Here is a 20,698-nt window from a genome sequence, read left to right on the forward strand (position 1 = left end):
TACTCAAAAAAAGCCGTGGGGGGTATGTAACACATTAGAATTCAAACTGAAGGCCTTTGCAGCATTTTGGTGACAGCTGACCCCCCAAGAGCAAAGAATATATATCCCAAGGTAATCTAGGAGGTAAGCCAAATCAATGTTATGTTCAAGCACCACTGTCACCAAAACCCAAATGCTACACCACTGAAGCATGAGCCTCTAATACTCAAAATAGTTTCAACTTTCTGTTTCAGAATCTTAACAATATAAAAAAGCTGAGTGTTTACTGCTATGTTTATTGGCAGTTCTCCTTTCACATTGCGGATGGTGATTTTTCCTTGCTACTTCTGTGTTCAAAAAATAAAATATTTGTAGCTGGTGGTTTACTGTTGCTTATTTTTAAGTGATTTATAGTGATAGTATGTCTTAGCATCATTTTGCATAGCCTACTCCGGTTCTGGCATTTTATCTGACCCAACCTTACAATTACACCTTATGAAAAGTGTGAAATTACATTGTTTACTGATCAATTCTGCAATCTCCAGGCCTTGCATTTCCTGCTCACTCGGATGTTCTGAGATGAATAGGTAAAAGAAATGAATTTTAAATTATTAAATTTGCCCTGTTCATGTATTGTCCTACTTCCTTCTTGAGGCTAAACTCATTGTCATGATAAACCAGCCCTAATATTATTTACTTCTATTGTTGACTCAGAAAGTCTTTTCCTCTCCCACACATATGTTTAATAGCTGCTTTGACCTTTAAAAGAGAAAGGGAGAAAAGCCAGGCTATGAGAAAATCTATGGCTTAACTATCAAGAAAATCCATCACCAGTCAACAAAATAATATAACACACTGAAGTTTTGCAGTTCTGATAACTGACAGGCATGAACATTTATTATTCATCTTGCTGGACAAAGATATAAACCCACAAATGATGCTTATACTGTATTTAACCAGAAAATAACTAAATATGTACAAATGTCGTTTGAGTTTTGGAAAAGGGCTTATGTGACTCAAGCTAAAATCTTTCTCTCCGTGTTCCCTTCCACACTGCTCCTTAATCTGCACAGGCTGTGAACTACCTTCTTGTGAAAGCAGACAAGGATGCAGACAGACTTGAACACAGGTTTGTCATTCTTCTGTCAATGCTCCAGGCTGGCCTGAAACAAGCTTGCCCTAAGAGGCAGAACACAGCAATGTCACACCAAAAAAAAAAAATGATGACTCATAAGCCTCGTGTTTATTGAGCTGCTTCCGTGCAGAATAGGAGTTAGAGCTGCTAAACCCTCCCTGTCTCATTCCTTGCAGGACACACAGGTGACCCGTGTTAATAGACAAGCATGAGATCTACATCTAATGATGGAATTGGTAGCCCAAAGGTTATTTATTCCACTGGAGCCTGTTTGGGATTCTAGACCAGCCTGAACTACTGTCTTTAGCAAGTGGTCTGAGAGAACGAAAGAGGCCACCATTGCTTTGGCTGTGGCAGTATTTCTTGGCGGGTTTATTTTCAAAGTACTCGTGTTCAAGCACAGCACTGCATTATCACAACTATAGAGATTTCTGGACCAGAGCCAGCTCCCATCTGGATGGTTCAGAGAAGGTTGGAAGAGTTTACAGCTGTACTCACATGCTGTTTAGGGGGGTTTTAAGTGTTTTAAAGGAGGAAAAACAACAACAAAAACCCCTAAATAATATAACTTCCACATTCCAAACCAGGCACTGCTGGTGAATTTATAAAACCTCTCATGGCTTATTCTTTTTCCTGTAAAGAAAATGTAGTACCCTCATGTCCTTTTCAATAATATTTTTTGACAAAACCATTAACTTTATATGCAAAATTTATTAAAGAAGTTTTAGGGTCTGCACTCTGTTCTAAGGAATCAATCACAATATCTCATATATGAAAGACAGGAAAATATTCTCATTGACAAATGCCTGACAATAAATAAATAAATGAATAAATAAATAAATAAATAAATAAGCAGCACACTCTCCCCACTTGAGAACATTGCCTTTGTAATACTGCACCAAACTTCAGAACTGCATCCCTGCCAGAACAAGTCCAAGGTCTATCAGAATTAATAAAAATACCCGTATGATAATTCACATCCAATAACAAAGAAAAGTATTCAGTTGCATTTTCCTCATACTGGTGGCATGTAAATAACTCTGCATAGCAGTGGTCATCAGCAAATATGCCAAAGTAAGTTCACAGGGTGCACAAGGAATTCATATGTCCATCACTATTAAGTAAGAAGCTGTCATTATGGTGGAATGCAATAGTCACTATCCATGAAATATTAAGGATTTTTAAAGCCAGAAAAACATACCATGCATTTCTAGGAGGAGAACCTCAACCAAAGAATTGGACTTTCTCTCTGTTCCAGTTTGCCACATTTACCCACAGTGCACACAGAGACAGCTGCCTTCTGGAAATGTTTTCCTGCTTCCTGCACTGGCTGAGTCTCAAGAAAGCTTATCAGGACCTTTGCACTGACCGTCAGCTGATACAGATCACTTCCAGTCACAGAGCTCTGCACAAGCTTCAAATCCGTTTCTTTATTCCTCTCACTGACAGCAATGACTTTTCTCTGACCAATACCTATCAAGGCACATGGATCTCTGCCCCCACCTCTTAGTTCTGTTTATTCCCCTGTACATAGGCCATCAGACAAGAAGAGATACCACTAAGCTGTGTTTCAACTGGCCGTTTTTACAGGTAAATTGGCAGCTGCCTGGAAACCAACAGACTTTTCACAGTCTTCCTGATGCAGGGCTACTGGAATGAGCACTTAAACAAAGATCCGTCTGCATACATGTTCTGCCCAGAGCACGGGTCGCTTCTGTGCATTTGCTGTCAACTGATAAACACATAAGCTGCAGCACTGATGTGTAATGGGCACATTGTATCCCATGCACAAAAGGGACAATTTTCACCTCTGCAATAACTGTGACTCATCCTGGCTTTCTCAGAGCTATTTCTACAGTACAATAAATATTTTCATGCATAGCAATCATTCCCTGATGTGCCAGGCTCTTTCAATCAGATAAGCAGCAATCCATACGCAAAGATGAGAATTTTAACAAAATTTGTGCTTGCTACCTCAGGCTACTAAATACCTACAAGACTGTAGATGATCTGGTTCAATCTGGTTGCAGACCCTCTCTGAGCAGTTCCTGGTGGGAGTCTCCCCCCGCCAAAGATTTCTTTAGCTGTAATTGTCCCTGGAGTGAGCCTCACTTAAAAAACGGTTCCACAGAGAAGATGGGGGAAGCCATGTGTCATGGTAAATGCTGTCTTGTGGTATTTCACAGGGCTTTGCCTTATGGGCTCGAGGCAGAGAAAAAAATTAGCAAGAGAACTGCAGCTAACATTTTGTCTTCAAGAAATCATTAGAGCTTTAGAAACATTCAGCATCTCAGAGACATCTACTAAGCCGAAAATGGGTAACACTAGAATCAAACAATTCTCAATAGCAGGGCTAAACTTAAAGTGCAATCATCATGCTAGTCAGTTTCAGGCTGTACAACTTTATTTTTAATTATTATTAACCTTCAAAAGAGCACTTTGCAGTGCTGCTGAGATAAAAGCCCTGATGCGATAGGCAAGGGACAAATTCAGAGTGAAAGGCTCTCCCTGCCTAGTAATAGATTTCAAAGCTCTTAAGCACATTTTGTGGAAGTGCCTCTATTTCATGTCAAATATGATGACCTATCTTTCTAACGCTGATATTTTCATTCTGTTTGTTCATGTTCCCATCTACTCAGAGAACCGGGTGGACAAATGTGGGTCATTATAAGGCAAGAATCAAACTGTGAATGTGATTCTCTCCTACTTCTCAAATACTTTGGCATGTCAAAAATTCATAAATCTCTTTTTTTCCTCTTTTCTCATCCCCACTTGCAACAAATAATGTAGCTTTTATAATAAACCAGAGAGCTGTGCTTCTAGCTTTTATGTTAGTGTATTTACTAAACTGACAGTTGTGCCACCCCTTGAAATGAGTTCATAGTCATTTGCTTACTCTGAAGGTATTCTAGAAGACTTCCATATCTCATCAGCTCAGTAATAATATAAATTGGGTCCTCCAAAGTACACACAGCATAAAGCTGTATAAGCTTTGGATGTCTCAAGTTCTTCATTATTTGCGCTTCCCTCAGAAAGTCCTTTGGATCCATTGAACCTGAAACAATAGCATATAACAAAACATAAACTGAGGTTATTAAAGGCCTTCCTACCAGCCTGGCAGTCTTAAGGGAATAACTGAGATTGTTTTCTGTCTTTCAAAGTACATTAGCATCTCAAGTCTTCACAGTTCCACAGAAAACAGACAGTGCAGCTGAAATAAACAGTTGATGAGTGAAACATGCCAGTTGCGCTGGGAAAGACAGCATATGTGCTCCAGCCACCAGAAATATAGAAGCTAAAATTAACCACCCTCAGTTCTCCCCCAAACAGAAAAAAGCGAGGCTATGTAAAATATATATAATTTAAGCAAACAATTATTTTACAAATGGTTAATGGCTGGAAACTAAGGTAAGAGTGCCTAGATAATGAACATAAAATTCCTGGCAGAAAAATAGTGCTGCAATAAGAATTTGTGGCACTATTTTTTCAGCTTCAGCAATCAAAGCCTGAAAGCACTGAAATCACTTTAAGAAGTGGATATGTGCATTTTATATACATAAATACAAATAACTCTTTATAATGTTCACCTAATAGCATCCTTATGAGAAACGCCAATGTATGCACAGATGTAGCAGTAATTTTACACTCCCTTAAATGCATAAGTATCTTAATAGCTGATGATACCAACTTTTTAAGTGTTGCATACGATCATATCTCTAGTTCTATTAGTGAACTAATGCATAAATTATGTCAAAGAAACAGTACAGTATGTATGGGTATGGGGAGGTAAATTTAGCGCCAAATTTCAGATTATCACTCATATGTTCTGAGCAGAGGACTAATTTGACAAAACATGCATAAATGCGGAAGCAAAGCTTTCTTTATGAATGTTCTACTAGTTATCAGGTGCTCTCAGATTTTTGAGGAAGATAGTAAATAACATCTACTTCACAATATTTGTACAAACAAATGTGAAATTATCCAACCACTCAAATGTTTCTCCCAAATCAAGTCTCATTAGGAAAAGATTACAGTGAAAGGTGATGGAAAAAAATAAATCTACCTAAGTCTGGTCTACTCAATGCCATGTTTAAAAACGTATTTTTTAGCATAAACAGACTGAGTCATTTGAGAAGCCAAGGCTGCAAGAGTAAGAGTATTCTTTCTATTTTTCTTAACATTAGGTAGCTGAAAAAGTTCATCTGTCTCTGTTCCAAACATAGGTGTTTAAATTAAGTGAAATGCTGTGAGAATGCTAAATGGCTCAGCAATAAAACTCCACCAGAAGATCTGTTCTATAGAATAAACTGGCAAATTAGCCTGGGCCACCTTCATTGAACACCTACATACATTGAATGCAATCACCCGAAAACTGATCCAACCTATTTCCCAAAACATAGCTATGATGTATGACTTCATATCCTCTCATCAGTGTAATGACTCAGAAATGCTTCTGACATAGACTTTGTAAAAAAAGCCACTTGACATTGTGACTTGTGAGAACAAAGATTATTGCAAGGGAAAGGTACTCCTCTCCCTGTGTCCTCATACTTGCCCTGGCAATCCCATGGGGTCCAATTTGACAATACTTTATAAGATGCCATTAGGAGGGATGGTGAAAGTTAATGGATTTCCATTCCGTCAATACATGGATAACAGCCAATAACACATCTTCTCAACAGGTACAGACTATACCCATTTCCTTTTGTCACTGCCAGAGGAAAGTGGAGTCCTGCATGAAAAGTAAATGACTCACACTTGGTCTGGACAAAGGAAAAATTATGACAGCTAGATGGAAAAAAAGCCACAAATATCTCTAATGCCAACACTATGTCCTTTTCCTGTTCAGGGCAGCACAATCTTTACAGCTTTATTTGAACTTTCCACCCATGTTAGATTTTTAAAAAAAATAAAGCCTATGGTTTTCTTTATACGATTTGGACACACTTTGATGCTGATTTAATACTGTGGTCCATTTGATTACTCTTTTCAACATATATTTGTCATGGAAACCATCCTAAAGTCTACAGAGAAGCTGCATGGTGTGAAGTATTCTGCCTCCAAAGGTAAATTCAAAAGCATGATAAGTGATTTAGCATCAGTGATAAAATTTGACAAGTTGAACCTAAAAAGCACAAAGTATTTGCTAGTTTGGGGTCTACCAAGTCATCTGCCCTCTATGGATCTTTATACAGGACCTCTCCACAGCATAGAAAATGACTGTCTTATTTGTTCCCAACATCGAAGTTTGCCTAGAAGGAATCTTTCAGTTTAATCATACTATAAACTTCTTCCAACAAACTGAAACCAAGCAACCTGTTTTTCGCATATGACAGCTTCCAACAAATTGATTGAAAGGGAAGCGTTCTATTACCTGAATAGCAGCAAATTCTTCTTAATGCTTTAAAAGTAATTAAAAATAATAACAATTACAAACCAGTGACAAAGATCAATAAGGATTTCCTACATATTTTAAAGAGCATATGTAATCTTCTGTTTTAGTTAGTTTTTATCTTTAAATATCATAAGTAGCAGATAATGCCCAAAACCCCATAGAGTCCCTTGGCTTTTTTACTGTAGTTAATAAATGGATAGGATGCTAACAGAAAAAAACTGAAGTGTCTTTATCAGTGTTTTGTCTAATATTAGGCTTTAGCAACTAGACAAGCAAAGTAAAATCTGGCTCTAAAACCAAGGGAATGTGCCTGTCACATATTGGTTAGATAAAGCTAATCACAAATTAGTTAGATAAAGATTGTCCCAATAGTGGCAAAGAAGTTACAATACAATTCTTTGAGGAAGTTTATATCAAAGAAACTTATGAAATATATGCCATGTGAAGTTTCAAAACACTGATTTTTATTTTTAGTTTGCAGTTGAATTATATGTGTTTTTAATGAAGCATACATTTTCAGCTGTAACTGGAAAACACAGCATGAGGAACAGATTGCTGTAAGTAGAAACCACTTGGTAAAAAACAACTAGTTAACAGAAGCCTTTACTAAAACAAAAGGTATCCCTTGTATAAGAGACCAGTTTGGGAGTAGATTGAAGTACCTGAAGTAGAATGGGAGTACCTGAGGAAAATATGGCTTTGATAATTTGTTTTTTGGAATGACAAATGTTTTTGTAAATGCCGAAGACCTTACGAACAAAATGCTGGAATATGCTACTTTGATGTGGTTTATGATGTGTTGTTTTGCAAATATTCCCCTCTAATTTAAGCCTACTTGAATCAGGCTTATCAGTTCTGACAAGTTTCTTCCTGAAATATCTTGTTCTAGAACAAAGGAAGTTTCAGATTATAAGATAACCACTGATCATTTTGAAATGAGTTAGAGAGAAAGATCAATTATTTTTATGTAGTTTCCACCAGCCTAGATGTGAGTGGCCATTACGTATTTGAAAAGCCCCTCCAGAGACTTTCTTTGCAACTTTCAATAAACTTTCCCAAATGATACCAAAACAACCTTCTCCTTCAGAGCAACCTTGTCTTCTGAATGAGTTTATGCAAAATGAGCTTAGGTACAGAGTACATAGATCATATACAATGAGCATATTATAACATCTGAATTATTTTATGCATAATAAAGAAATTACACTAAAAAGTACAAGCTCTTGGCAGCACAAGAGACCGAGTTTAAACTATTTACATCAACAGAGGAATGTGACAGTTATCTGACAATCCTCAAGCGTCTTTCTTACTATACAGAAGTGAACTCAGAAGTTAGTATAAGGTTCTGCACTCAACTAAACAGAATTAAAGAATTTCTTTGTTCAGATAAATTGGGAAACTTTCCTGAGTGCAAACATTTTTACATTGTATATGCTCTAGAGAGATGACATATTGAAGAACCAAAAAATATTATTAAAACCTCCACTGACAGTACCAAGTCAGAGACTATTTCGAGAAAGCTCAAAAAAAAACCCCCAGTCAAACAAAAAAATCATGTCTGAACAGCTTTCATGCCAAGAGAGAAGCTTGGAAGATGCTTTACAATATGATAATGACAAATGCATCTGTCAACTTGAACAGGCATAAGGACCTTACTCGGATACAATTAATTGGTGATGATAGATGTCTGCTTTATGTGCTGACAGTTGGAGAAGCAGGCTAGCTGAGACAATAGGTTCTAGAGAATCCATCACACTCAGCACAGGACAAAGTACAAATCCCTGCAGTAATAATTTCCACTTAAATAGAAAAAACAGCGTCTTAGTGAGGTAATAAAAATGGAAATGTGATATGACATATTCAGGAACCTTCAGGAAGACAGTGCTGTGCAAAGCCAAGAACAGCAATAGCAATTCCTAGCTTCTAGACCATATATTGATCCCTAGTTTTCACATAATTGTGGGTCAAAATCTCAAATGTCTGTAAGGCAAAGGTGTTCTTGTATTTTGATTTTTCATTCACACATTCACCACTATGTTTTTGGCTGGTAAAATGTCACAGATGTCTCCAAAGTCAATCATTAGAGAACAAATAAGAGAATTATCTAAATGAAGATGATTAGAAGACTTCTAGTTATCAAGTCTACAACAAGCTGTGTTTTGATTAAATCTAAATACTCAGTCTCAGCAGTGGGATGAAATGTAATGGCATACAACAGTGAAGTCTTCAGTCTGTACCTGATGTAGGACAGATGTATGCAGCAAAAGAATACTCAACAGAAAAACTCAAACCAGCAGAAATCTTTTCTGGCCTTCAGGCCTATAACTCTACAATGTACTGACTGCATTATGCTCTTCTATATTTTTTGCTATGGGATTACCTTACTTGATTAACCTGCTCCTGCTTGGAAATGAAATCATGGTTCCATGTCACAATTTCTCTGATGTTAAAGCCATTTTAACAGAGCCTTCTCTATCTCAGTCCTCTACATTTGCCAGATCACTTACAGTTTATTACACCCCTCTGTTGTTCTGATGACTTTCTTTTCTAGTGGGTCTGTACTGTAAAGCAGCTTAGCAAAAAGAGTCTGATTTAAAACAGGCCCCTTCCTCCCTCAAAGTAAAGACAACTGACTTAGGTCTTTGAGGCAAGCAACAGGAGCGGATTGTTTTACAGTGTGTTATACTCAAAGCCTGAAATATTGCCTATGTGAATATTGGAAGTTTCAATCATTGACACGTAACACAATACATTTCTTGATTACTCATGAGCTATTGTGTTTTCCATTCACTTATCATCTTTGTATTATGATGAATAAAATTATAAGACTTAGCCTTTGCTGTAATTTTATTAGTACCAAGCTAAGCATTTATTACTCAGACTAGGGTGAGGGTATTGGGGTTTTTCTTTAATTGTTGTAATGTTATTTCTCATGAGTAAAATGAGAACAAGCAATGGAAAACCAATGTGCTTATTGATTACAGTAAGGAACTCCAAATGGTGAAAAAAAAATTGTGCAGAGGAGGTAATTCCCTGGAGAAGTATACTACAAGGTTAAATGATTCCATCTGAGATTGTTTGAACTGTTTCTGTAGAACAAGGTAGTTCACAAAGTACAGTGATAAGAGATTCAGTATTACCTATATAATTTATCAAGATGACTTTGAGAATCAAAGTTTTCAATCTGAGCATCACTAAGTGCAATGCACAACTCTCTTATCACCGTATCAGATCACAAACTCTCCACTATCCAAGCCCTGCGTCCAAGTGGAGCTTATGTCTGCCCTAACTCAATATAACTCACTGTGAAATCAATAAGACTACTACTGTTGACCTTAGCAGGAGGCAGACTAGAGTGAAAAAAACTGAGATGGAAAAAGTATTGATTAATCAAGCTCCTTTTCCCAGCTGAACTCTGACACTACAAAAAAAAATCAGTGTTGAAGGGGCTTCTTCCTCTGTACTGTGCTAGCCTGTACATAATAACAAGTTTGCACTGAATATTACATTTATTCCAGCGTGAATTTTATTTTTAGCAAAAAAAAAAAATTGAAAAAGTTTATGTGATCATTTTTTATTGTTTTATAGTCTTCAGTATGTGCATTCTTAGGAAACTCTATTATTATAAAACAAAAAAATCCACCATCTTTTTCTGCTTACTCTAGAAGCATTGTGTTCTCTGTGTGATTTATCAGCAAGACATTAAAAGGATAATTGTTTGAACAGTCAAAGAACAGATCTCCACAGATCATTTTGGCTTTAAACACATTAAAATCTGTTTCAGATGTAAAATTAACTAACTCTTCTTTCTTTTCAAGTAGACTATTAGTGGTAGTCATTCAGCTGATCAGCATCAAAAAGGAAGGTACATCTAGAACTTGCTACTGGTGTTTCATGCATTTTTGGGTAGTCTTGTCAGGTCTAACTGAACCCATTATTAAAATAGTAGGTTCATGAAGAACTGATAATATGTACTGTCCTCATTATACAGAAGGAAAAGCTGAATTGGTTTTGAAATGAGTTATTAAGAGAAGGAGATGAAATAAGATTAAGATAGTTTCCCCTTTTTTGCATATGCAACACAAGACAAATGTCAGCTCCACTTTCCCACTAAAGAAAATAAGCAGAAATGCCTGCACTGCAATTTGTTCAAAATCTAATTATTTTGTCTGATAAGAAACAAATCATTTCCTAGGGAGCTAATTGCCACATATTCTCTTAAAGAGGAAAGAAAAGAAAAAGTCTAAAAGAAAATTTAACATCAGAAAATTTTAAGAAAGCTTAGTCTTGTTCTTCATTTCAGCTTCATTAGTTTCCTTCTTTAAATATTTTTCAAGAGATTTCACACTTCTGGAAGATCCCTGTTCTGCAATAAAACAGAGTTGTCCAGATGTTACATTAAATGACTAAAGGAAAGTCAAGTCAGATGGAAATATTGCTTTCTTGTTGTATGGAGAAGACAGTCAAGCGTCATACTGGACTGTTTAAACAGAGGTCTAGCACATCAGAAACATGAAGTCAATCCCTCTTTTTACTCATCTAGACTTTGTCTTCTTTCTAGCATCAGACATGGAAAAAAATACAGTCAGCACCTTGAAGCAGCCCAGTAGAGATCTTCTGAAAGCAATGGGACACCTAAAACATCTAAGCTACATGAAGAATTTGATTGAGTTGTTTAACCTAAAGAAGAGAAACCCAAAGAGGAATTTGATAGTAGTTTTCTAGTATGCACAAGACTTCTGTAAAGAGGCAGAGAATAATAGGTACGCTTTAGTTATAATGTATAAAAGGTAATGGCCTTGTACTGCAGAATGAAAGATGCAGGTCACACAAGGAGAAAAATACTGGTTTCAGACTTGTGGTTTCAGAACTCAATGAAAATAAGCATATGGATCTCTGTCACAAAAGCTATAGTCTTAGTGGATACTGTCTTAGTAAAGAGAAATGGACAAAGAGATTTCAAGATGGTTTCCGTATTTACTAGACCACTAGGGAGATGCATCTGTTGACCAAAAAAGTATGCCATTTTTCAAATTAATTATAGAAGGCCTTTTGTCTGAGCAGTTTTTCTAATTTCAGTTAAGCACAGAAAAAAAAGGTTCTTATTTGCTTTCAATTTGCAAGTCTCAAAACACAAACAACATCCTGATACACGATAGCCCTAAATCACATGCTTAATTTCCTCACTGTTCAGAAGACCACTCAAGCAGGGGTCAAGTGTATTTAATTGTTGTTCTGAATCAAATATCTGAACCTGTTCTGCTTCCTGAAACATGATCATTAATGCCCAACACAAGCTTTTTCGATTAATGACGATTCATTATATTTTTATCTCTTTTTTAAAAAACATGTATATCATCCAACCTTACCTTTCTTATCTATGTGGTTCTTGCCATCTGCTGGCAGATACTTTATGTTGTCAATTTAAGATGCACAAATATTTGAAGATAATGAAAAACAATTAGGAAAAATTTTAGAAGTTGTGTAACTAACGAGCCTGTATTTTATACAACTCTTGGGTATTAATGTCATGCTTCAAAGTACTGAGAAACTTTATTCAATCAAGATTAATGCACTTCTTAAATGCAAACTTTATGCAACAGTATATATTCTGTATCACCAAAGGAATCATTATAATATAGCATCTAATCCTTAGAAGAAATTCTACAGATAACAAACCAGTAGTAAATCAATTACTTCATCTACAGATGAAATGTAGTAATTCAATTCCATACAAGCAATATTACACAAAAGAGATGGTCTTGCTGGGTTTGTCTTTTTATGCAATATAGATGTTGAGTAAGAATGATTTCAGCTCATGCAGAAACAGAAAACTGTATAAAATTGTAATTCAAAATACCAAAGAAATATAGACCTTGAGCTTTAATAACCTTCATGTTTAAGTCCATGGATTTTCAAAATCATTTCCTATATAGATAGGCTCTCTTTTCAGTAGCATTTAAAAACTAAAGGAGCAGCCTTGCTAACATTTCATATTATTAGCATTTAAGAGTAATTCACATACCTGGTTTTAATGTTTTGATTGCCACAGGGGTGGTATTATTCCACAGTCCTTCCCATACCTCACCAAACTGACCAGATCCTAGTTTTTTCAACAGTTTCACTGATTGTCGGTCTATCTCCCACTGATCAACAGTTTTATATGACAAATCAAAAGTAGTAGGAATTTGTACCTGGTAAGAGAAAATAAATAATACAGTAGCTGAGACTTCTAATATTTTTTTCAACAGCGTATACATTGTTAACTATGTCAAGTAAAAGTTGGCACTGATACAAATAATGCTTCCTTAGATTGCACATACATGCTAATGTAAGCTGAGAATGTAAAATAGACCTCCACATCCCAGGTCCTTTTTTATAGAAATAAGAAAATACTCTAAAGAAAATATCCTGCCATTAAAACTAAAAAAATAGAAATCATGCCTTAACTAAGCTTTTTGAACAGCAACATACTGCTTGCCTGAATCTTGTGGTTTTGTCTCAATAATTACTTATGGTCTGGTAGAGTTACAAAGCTGGAGATTTCACCTCCATATACGTTTATAAAAAGATATTAATAAATCATGATTTGGCATATTTCCTATTCTAGACACACAATGATTTGTTCAAAATGGCGTGGTATTTTATTATTAACATGTCAGCTTCAAGAATGAAATTGTAGCACTACCCAGAACTCCCTGAAAATAAGCAGATCATCACCATTTTGAAACAGTAGAAGCAGATATAGTGCTAACACCTTCTGAGTGATGAGCTAGATTACAAAAGCATACATTGCACAATGTAGCATCCACTATTACCTTTAAGCATGGCTTTCCGAGCACCACGCAGAGGCCATCATTGTTCTTACTGTAATGGTCAACAAGCTCATTCAGAGTTTTAAACGTTTTCCTTCTGCTTAGGAAAAAGCCTCCTTCATCCAGCTTTCTGATTCTGTAGTGTTTCACAGATACACCGTCATAAACTAAGAAGATTTAAATATGTTAAGTTTCCAGGAATTATAGCAGTGGTACAATATGGCTTACGGCCAAACCATCATAAAGTTTCTAAACGTATATGTGAGGTCCTTAAAATAAGTTATTTTAGTTTCAAAAATGACAACTATAAAAAATCTCTTTCAAAACGAACCCCATTATTTGGATAGTTTAACACGTCTAGTCTATCAGTCTTTAACCATTCAGGTTTGGAGATTCTTGTTTGCACCCTAAGAACCAGTGTAAAGATATATAAATACATCTTCTGTGAGGCAGCTTATATTTTCCATCTCTTAGGACAGTAAAAGCATCTAATTCAAAGTACTTATTCAATCAGTTTTTAATATTTAATTTATCAGTGTTAACATTCCAAATAGCAGTTGCTGGGCTGGCAGATATTTTAGAACAAACAGATGTAACCTCCATACAGTCACAATTCTCTGGAAAGCACTCTCATCTTCGACGGATTTTATTAAGTTTTATGTGTGCTTGGAATATGTAGAAATCAGGCCAATAATGCTCTGGTTTGAGTAGCTGATGAACCCCTTCCACTGAAATGTGCTTTATTCTAATCTGTTCAACATGACTTTTCTCTCCTCACCTCCTGTAGGTTATTTATCTGCATGTCATGACACCCAAAGTGTCCTTCCCTGTGACAGTAAGAGCATTCTTTAGAGGTACCAGAAAGAGCGTTGGGCCACTGTATGCTGGGGCTAGACCTAGACCAACAACAAGACAGCAGTAGACAAAAAAATGTACTGTCACTCACCTCTAATGTTATTTAAGGAATATTAGGCTTGTAATATTCATTTATGATGGCCTTGTCATATTTGGCTTAGAGTAGCAGCCTCCAAAGCAGAGTTTGTGCAACCCAGGGAGTGTGCAAGACAAACCATCAGGGCATGGGAAAAAAGTACTTTTTGTACCATTAAAAAATAGAGTAAATATTTTAAAACTATTTCAACTATTTAAAACTGTTTAAAACTATTATTTCATTTTTATCTCAATCTTTTTTAATTTCTTTTTTGTATGTACTATAATGTACATAATCTGTCAGTACAATAATACATGCATGTAATTTATAAATAAATAAATACCTACATACATATATACCTATATACATAAACAATAGTCAGGTTGAGTACTCCAAAATCATTTACTGGTAGGGGTGCACAACCAAAAATGTTTGGAGACTACAAGCTTACAAATGCCCTTTATAAAAGAACATCATCAGCAGCAAATGTAGGCTGAATGTCAGCAAAGATGGCAGTTCTGAAGAACTGGAAAGGGAAGTAGTCTTTCACATGGGACATTATAATGTTATTTAGCATGACATACCATAACTTGGACATCACTGTCCATTTCCAATGGGCAGCAGGGAGCCTACATTACGTACTGCAGGGTAACTGATTTAAATCCTATCAGAAGGTCATCTCACTCTGCATTTAATGGTACTACACAGTGCTTTTCCATGATGAGTGAGGAGAGAGTTCTAAGGTGAAGGAGATGCTCCAGTTCCCATCTGGTACTCATCACCCAATTTCCAACCCTCCTGCTGGCCAGGTGATTCCTTCCACATACAGCAGTTTGGGAGATTACCAATACTAACCCCCTCTTAGAGCCCTCACACATGATGAAAGACTGAAAAGCAAGAGAGGCATAGAGGAAAGGCCTTCTGCTGTTTATCTCTACTACCTTTTAGTAGCCAAAATTCCAACAAACATACTCAATTTAGTCATGTTGAACAGTCGCTACTCTTAGTTAAATAATTTAATGGAAATATTTTTAAATCTTAGAAGCAGCCTCAGTCTGTTACATTCTAAAAGCTAATTATCTAAAAAATTGTTATTGCTCTCCCCTGGAAACATTATAGTTGATAGACCCCTCATATTGTAACAATGCATGAATTTTGGCAATTTCTTTGATCATACTAACAGAAGAATTCAGAGCTATACACTGTATGTAGAAAAAAACTATAGAAAATTATGGGCTGTATGTAGTTAACAAAGCTGATGTAAAGTACAGTTTCCCTCAGTATTTAAGTGGTTAAGTTAAAAAGAAAAATCTCTTCTTCCTTAAATACTGTCATGTATGATCAGGTATTTTTCTACTGTATTCTACTGTGTTTGCCATCCCAAAACACCAGAGGGCGTACAGGAGCTGTTGAAAATAGCAGGAGATTTTATCTCTGTACAGGTAATATTTTTAGAGAGCTGATTACCAACTTACAATTCTGTAGGGAGATCAGAGATAAGAATATTTGGTAGTATTACTCCATAGTACAAAGATAATTGTAAAATATTTTTCAAATGCCATTTCTTTTTAATGTAACACCTCATAATTAGTATTTTTTAATTATAAAATACATGTATATTTTAATGATGTATCATTTGGAAATGGGCTGCAGCAAGATGAAGAAAAGAGTAATTCAGTAACAACAGTCTGGAAAATTAATGACTACTCCAAAGTTCACAGTAAAGTGCATTGTGTTAAATGAATCTTTATTTACGATGAATAAAGGCCAAGAGGATGACTATGTTAATCCAATTTCAGTTGTACATCACAAGCAATAATAGTATGACTGCCTGCTTTATTTATTAGCAGTATTATAACTTTTACTTCTGAACCAGCTAATGTTATTGCAAGAGTTAGTTTGAAGGATGTGCTGTAATTTATGAAATGAGCCTTGTATAAAGTCCTGATTGGAAGTATCCAGATCAGGTAGTTATGTGTGTGAAGAAGCTAGAGAAAATTTCTGAATTGTTATCATCTCTTCTTGTGATAAGCAGCTGAGATTAGTACAATATTTGACAGGGGGCTGTTTACTTGTTTCCCAGGGCTGTGTGGCTGTACAAGTACTGCGCTACGCACTCACAGTGCTGAAGCATGGTGCGGTTCCTCTACCCAAAATAACACAGAGCACGTGTCACTCAGGGAATAGCTAGCCATAACCTCCTCGATGCATCCAGACACCCATGCCAGACTGCTAATCAGGACAGGATCAGAACTACAACTTCACACAGCTGGACTGCAGCTGGGTTTGAAAACTGCAGTGGTTTTATCCTTGTCTCACCCTTCCAAAAGATTTGCCACTCTCTATTAGATTTCTTCATGGTTTTTGTTCAACAGAAGCTTTGCCCTCTCCTGCTTCCCATCTTCATAAGGCTGGGCCATGCAGAAGTAGATTTTGCCTCTCTGAGGAAGAGAACAAAATAATTTACTACTCCCTTCCCAGGGCAACAAAATTCAATTTTTTGGTGGCATCAACAGGGTTGACAGCTTCACCAAATGAATCATGCAGACACTAAGGCAGCACTACTTTCAGTGTCCCTGTGTCTCTTCTGTCAGCAGTCCTCCCCCAGCACTGGCAGGGCAGTGCTGCCAGCAGGAGCTGTGCTCAGTCTTCACACCCAGGATGGACATGGGAAGAGGGTGGCTTATGAGATCACCCTCACCAGCACAGAATGGGTGCAGGGGCTGCTCCAAAATTGTTCTCCTGCTACAGCTACGCTTTTGCCACTCCTATCAGTTTTCTGCCTTAAACTATTGCCTACCTTTTTCTATACTGAAAGTCAATCAGAGGAAACCAGAGGAAACCACACAATCTTTTTTAGGAGCAGGGGAAAAAAATGGAAGAAACCACAAACAATTTACATTGTCATTTAATGTAATCAGTCTTTCAGATACCATCATTCAGTGTGCGGGGAAGTAGAGAGCATCCTGCTATCGCTGGCAGTGACACTCAATTAAGCCGAGCACATCTAAATTATGGTTTTTAATTAAAGAGAGGCAATGTCTAAGAAGGCACCAACATGTTTAAAATTTAATACATCTCACACCAGATGCTAGAATCATCAACATAAAAATCTGTCGACAACATGTGCATTTTGGAAATGGGAAAACTTATTTTTAAAATGTCAAACACTTTAAAAAGATAGCAACACATCTCAGTGGCCTATCTGGTTTGATGTGCTTTCCATTTAACCATTCATAGCTGAGGAAAACCTTTCTGAATATGATTTCTTTGTTTTAATTTAAATAGTAATTTATCATTTAATTCTTACAATTTGTGAGTTTTCCCATTAAGGCAAGTTAGAAGTGAAAAGTGTCATTTTAATGAAAGATAGGGTTTATTTACTTTTCTTTTTTCTAACAACATTCATTTGTCCCCATCGTTAACAATAAGTATCTTACACATTGCCCATAAGAGTGCAAAATTAAGCCCAAAAGTCATAAAAACAGTTTTATGGGTGCTTGAATAAAAATCTCTCTTCCTTCATCTAGTTCTTTTCCTTTTTAACTGGGCTGGACTAAGTTACAATATTTTCTTAAAGATCTGAATTCTGAAAGCTACGTCATCACCCTTCTAGTCATTATCATCTACTCTGGACTGAAATCAAAACAGCAATAGCAAGTAGAGCAAATACAAACAGTCCCAATGAGAATGGGAGTTTGAAGGTCTATTACTCCTGCACTGAAAAAAAATGGAAGTAGAAATTAGAGATATATTCCAAAGTAATGGATGTGATACCTTCCCTGCCAGTGTATCATCTACCATGGAGACAGAAGCCATCAAGACCTCTTAAAAGCAATACTCCTGAATCACTATTCCTCAAGATAACACTGCTTTTCTCCCTCAGATTTGAATGTCTCATAAGTCCTTTTAAAGGAGCAAAGAGGAGTCAGAAAAACTGCCTTCTTCATCGTATCTGGCGGACAAAACAATCTTCCTTCCAATTTATTCTCTCCACAGTACCATGCACTTCATCATTTGCTTTAGAGTGCACTAGCTCTCCCCAAACTAGACATAAGTAATGAGATTATGTACATACAATGTCTGGGCCGTTATGTATACTGTTAGGTTGGAAGCAAAAAGCTTACACAACACACAATAGATGCCATTCCGTTAAGCCTATACAGTAAGCAGCAAATGATACTTAGCTCTTCAGCGTGAAGTAGCATGTTGAGGCTAAATTGTGTTCAAGCCTAGGAAGCTGCTAAAAGATATGGTGGTAGTGGTAAATCATGTCATTAATACTCACTGTCTGCAGACTGCTTTAGAGTTTATTCTTTTTCTTTGCCTAAAAGAGCAGATATGTTTAATAAATCTCAGATGGGACGTATATACATGTGTACATGCTCAGAGGATAAGCCATGTTTGTGCATGAAGGAGGGCTGGCTCCAGTAGCTGGAGCCTTGCCTCCAGGTATGTTATGTTCTTCAGTACCGTTCTTCCCTTCCTTCATCAAACAAACCAGCAGGGAAGAAAGCCACACTGATCGTTTCATATCATGCTGTTATCAGCCATCATCAAACCTCTTGTTACCATCTAAGCTCATACAGAAACCTGAAAAATGCCTACCACAAGCTTTTATAATTGAATCAAATATACTAAATCAGATTGAATATAGTTTCTATCCGTGATTTATAAGGAAAAAAATTAAACAGCAGCATCAAAGGATGATCTCATCCTACCACAAATGCTGGCTTAACATTCATTTTCATTCTCTTGGATTTTTCTCTGCAGTACTTCATAGTTTAACTAAGGTACCGCTGCCTTCCCCTTAGAGAAGCAGTAAGGATGCAGGGCAAAGATTTGGAATCTTTTCTAGAAGGCTACAGTTGGAGAATAATAAATAGAAATTGCATTTCCACTCCTAGGTGCGCAAGCATAAGATTTTTCATTGATTTTGAGTAAGGTGTCATGTATTCAAGTGCCAGCACTAAGCAGATAACACTGGCCTATCTATCCTTCCCTGCATAACACCCACTGTTATCAGTCTATCCCAGTCCTTGGATGAAATCAATTCACTGATGAAGAACACTAGAAGGAAGCTGAAAACATATGAGACAGTGATAACTTGGCATATAGAGGGAACAGATTTTGAAAGATCTGAGGCGATATATGATCTTTGGCTAAAAAGGTGCACACTGAGGGGTCATTTTCATCACAGTTCTGGAGCAGGCTGATTCTTTGTTGATGTTAGTTTTCTTATTGGCATTTCTTGGCAAGAACAAACTTCTTTGAGGGCAAACTGAAGACTATGGAGTGAACTCACCTAGAATTGTATGCATTATATTTATTTTATAAACTTCCCTCTTTTTCATTCAACAGGCAACATATATTTCTTTGCCTTGGCAACAAAAAGCAATCCTCCCATTATCACAGGACATTGCACATATATACCCTTTCCTTATGATTCAGAAAGAGAAAGGAAGAATGTGTCAATAGTTCATTAAGCTGCTTAATGTGTTTTTGCATAAAGCTCAAAAGGCGACTGACACATAAACATCCCAGGCAGAAGAGGAGTCAATATGAAAGAATGTGGCCATGCACGAGGTGCCTCTCATTCTACTAACATAATTCTGCACAGGACAGCTTACAGTTCATTCAAAACCATCAGGAGTCTTTACTGGCACACAGAATTGTATAGGCAGACCACATTAGGAAGTTTGGGTGTATAGGCCTGTTGTCTCAGGGTCAACATTATACTCTTGACTCACACTTGTATGACAAGTTTGATAGAAAATGTTTGCAGAAAACAATGTTTACTATTTAATACAGAAAATATCTATGACATGAAAAAGATTATGTACATGTATGTGAGTAAGTAAAACTAAGATTAAACAAGTGTACTTATTTGATAGTCTTCTGGGTTCAAATAAAGAACTTTAAATATATTTCAAATCCATTATCATCATAAATCTAACTTTTTTATTTATGGTTACAATTACATTTTCAATGAAATATGACTGATTCTAAAGTATAGCTTTGAAAATCTTCCTATCATTTTGCCCCAGAAATTAAACAAGTATAAACCTAAAAGTGAGCTCTAGCAAAAATCTCATTTTCTTAAGCTGCAGATATCTTCCAACATGGTTTAGTTTTTATTTTGTGTACTAATCAAAATAGTAGACTATAACTGTAATGTATTTTTTGGCATTTTAATAATGAAAACAGTTTCTATTTTAAGGCAGCTAGAGCACTGGAAGTACTAAGCATAAGGAAGTTAATTTGTGTTCTGAGCATATGAATATACAAAGCCTATAAAACAAATGTTAGTAAAAACCCAAATTACTCTTTCAAAGTTTTCTTTATATATCTCTTGGGAAAGAAATATTTTTATGAACTTAATTTCCTTTTCATACCCAGAGTTCATAATTCTTAAAAATGAAAATGTCCAATCACCTGAGAAA

The 20,698-nt window shown here is 36.3% G+C and overlaps 1 protein-coding gene across 2 annotated transcripts in view; it reads right to left on the minus strand.

Moving 5' to 3' along the window:
- FRK (fyn related Src family tyrosine kinase) overlaps positions 1–20,698 on the minus strand; it is a 49,018-nt gene that overhangs the window by 6,545 nt on the left and 21,775 nt on the right. The window contains exons 3-5 of one of the 2 annotated variants that reach the window (XM_054063964.1): positions 13,328–13,491; positions 12,535–12,703; positions 4,011–4,169 (exon numbers count right to left, since the gene is read on the minus strand). In XM_054063964.1, the coding sequence (XP_053919939.1) occupies positions 4,011–4,169; positions 12,535–12,703; positions 13,328–13,491 (492 nt within the window). The remainder of the gene's footprint in view (positions 1–4,010; positions 4,170–12,534; positions 12,704–13,327; positions 13,492–20,698) is intronic. The other variant, XM_054063965.1, reaches the window with a different exon arrangement.

Source organism: Cuculus canorus, chromosome 3 (genome assembly GCF_017976375.1).
Source record: "Cuculus canorus isolate bCucCan1 chromosome 3, bCucCan1.pri, whole genome shotgun sequence".
NCBI lineage: Eukaryota > Metazoa > Chordata > Aves > Cuculiformes > Cuculidae > Cuculus > Cuculus canorus.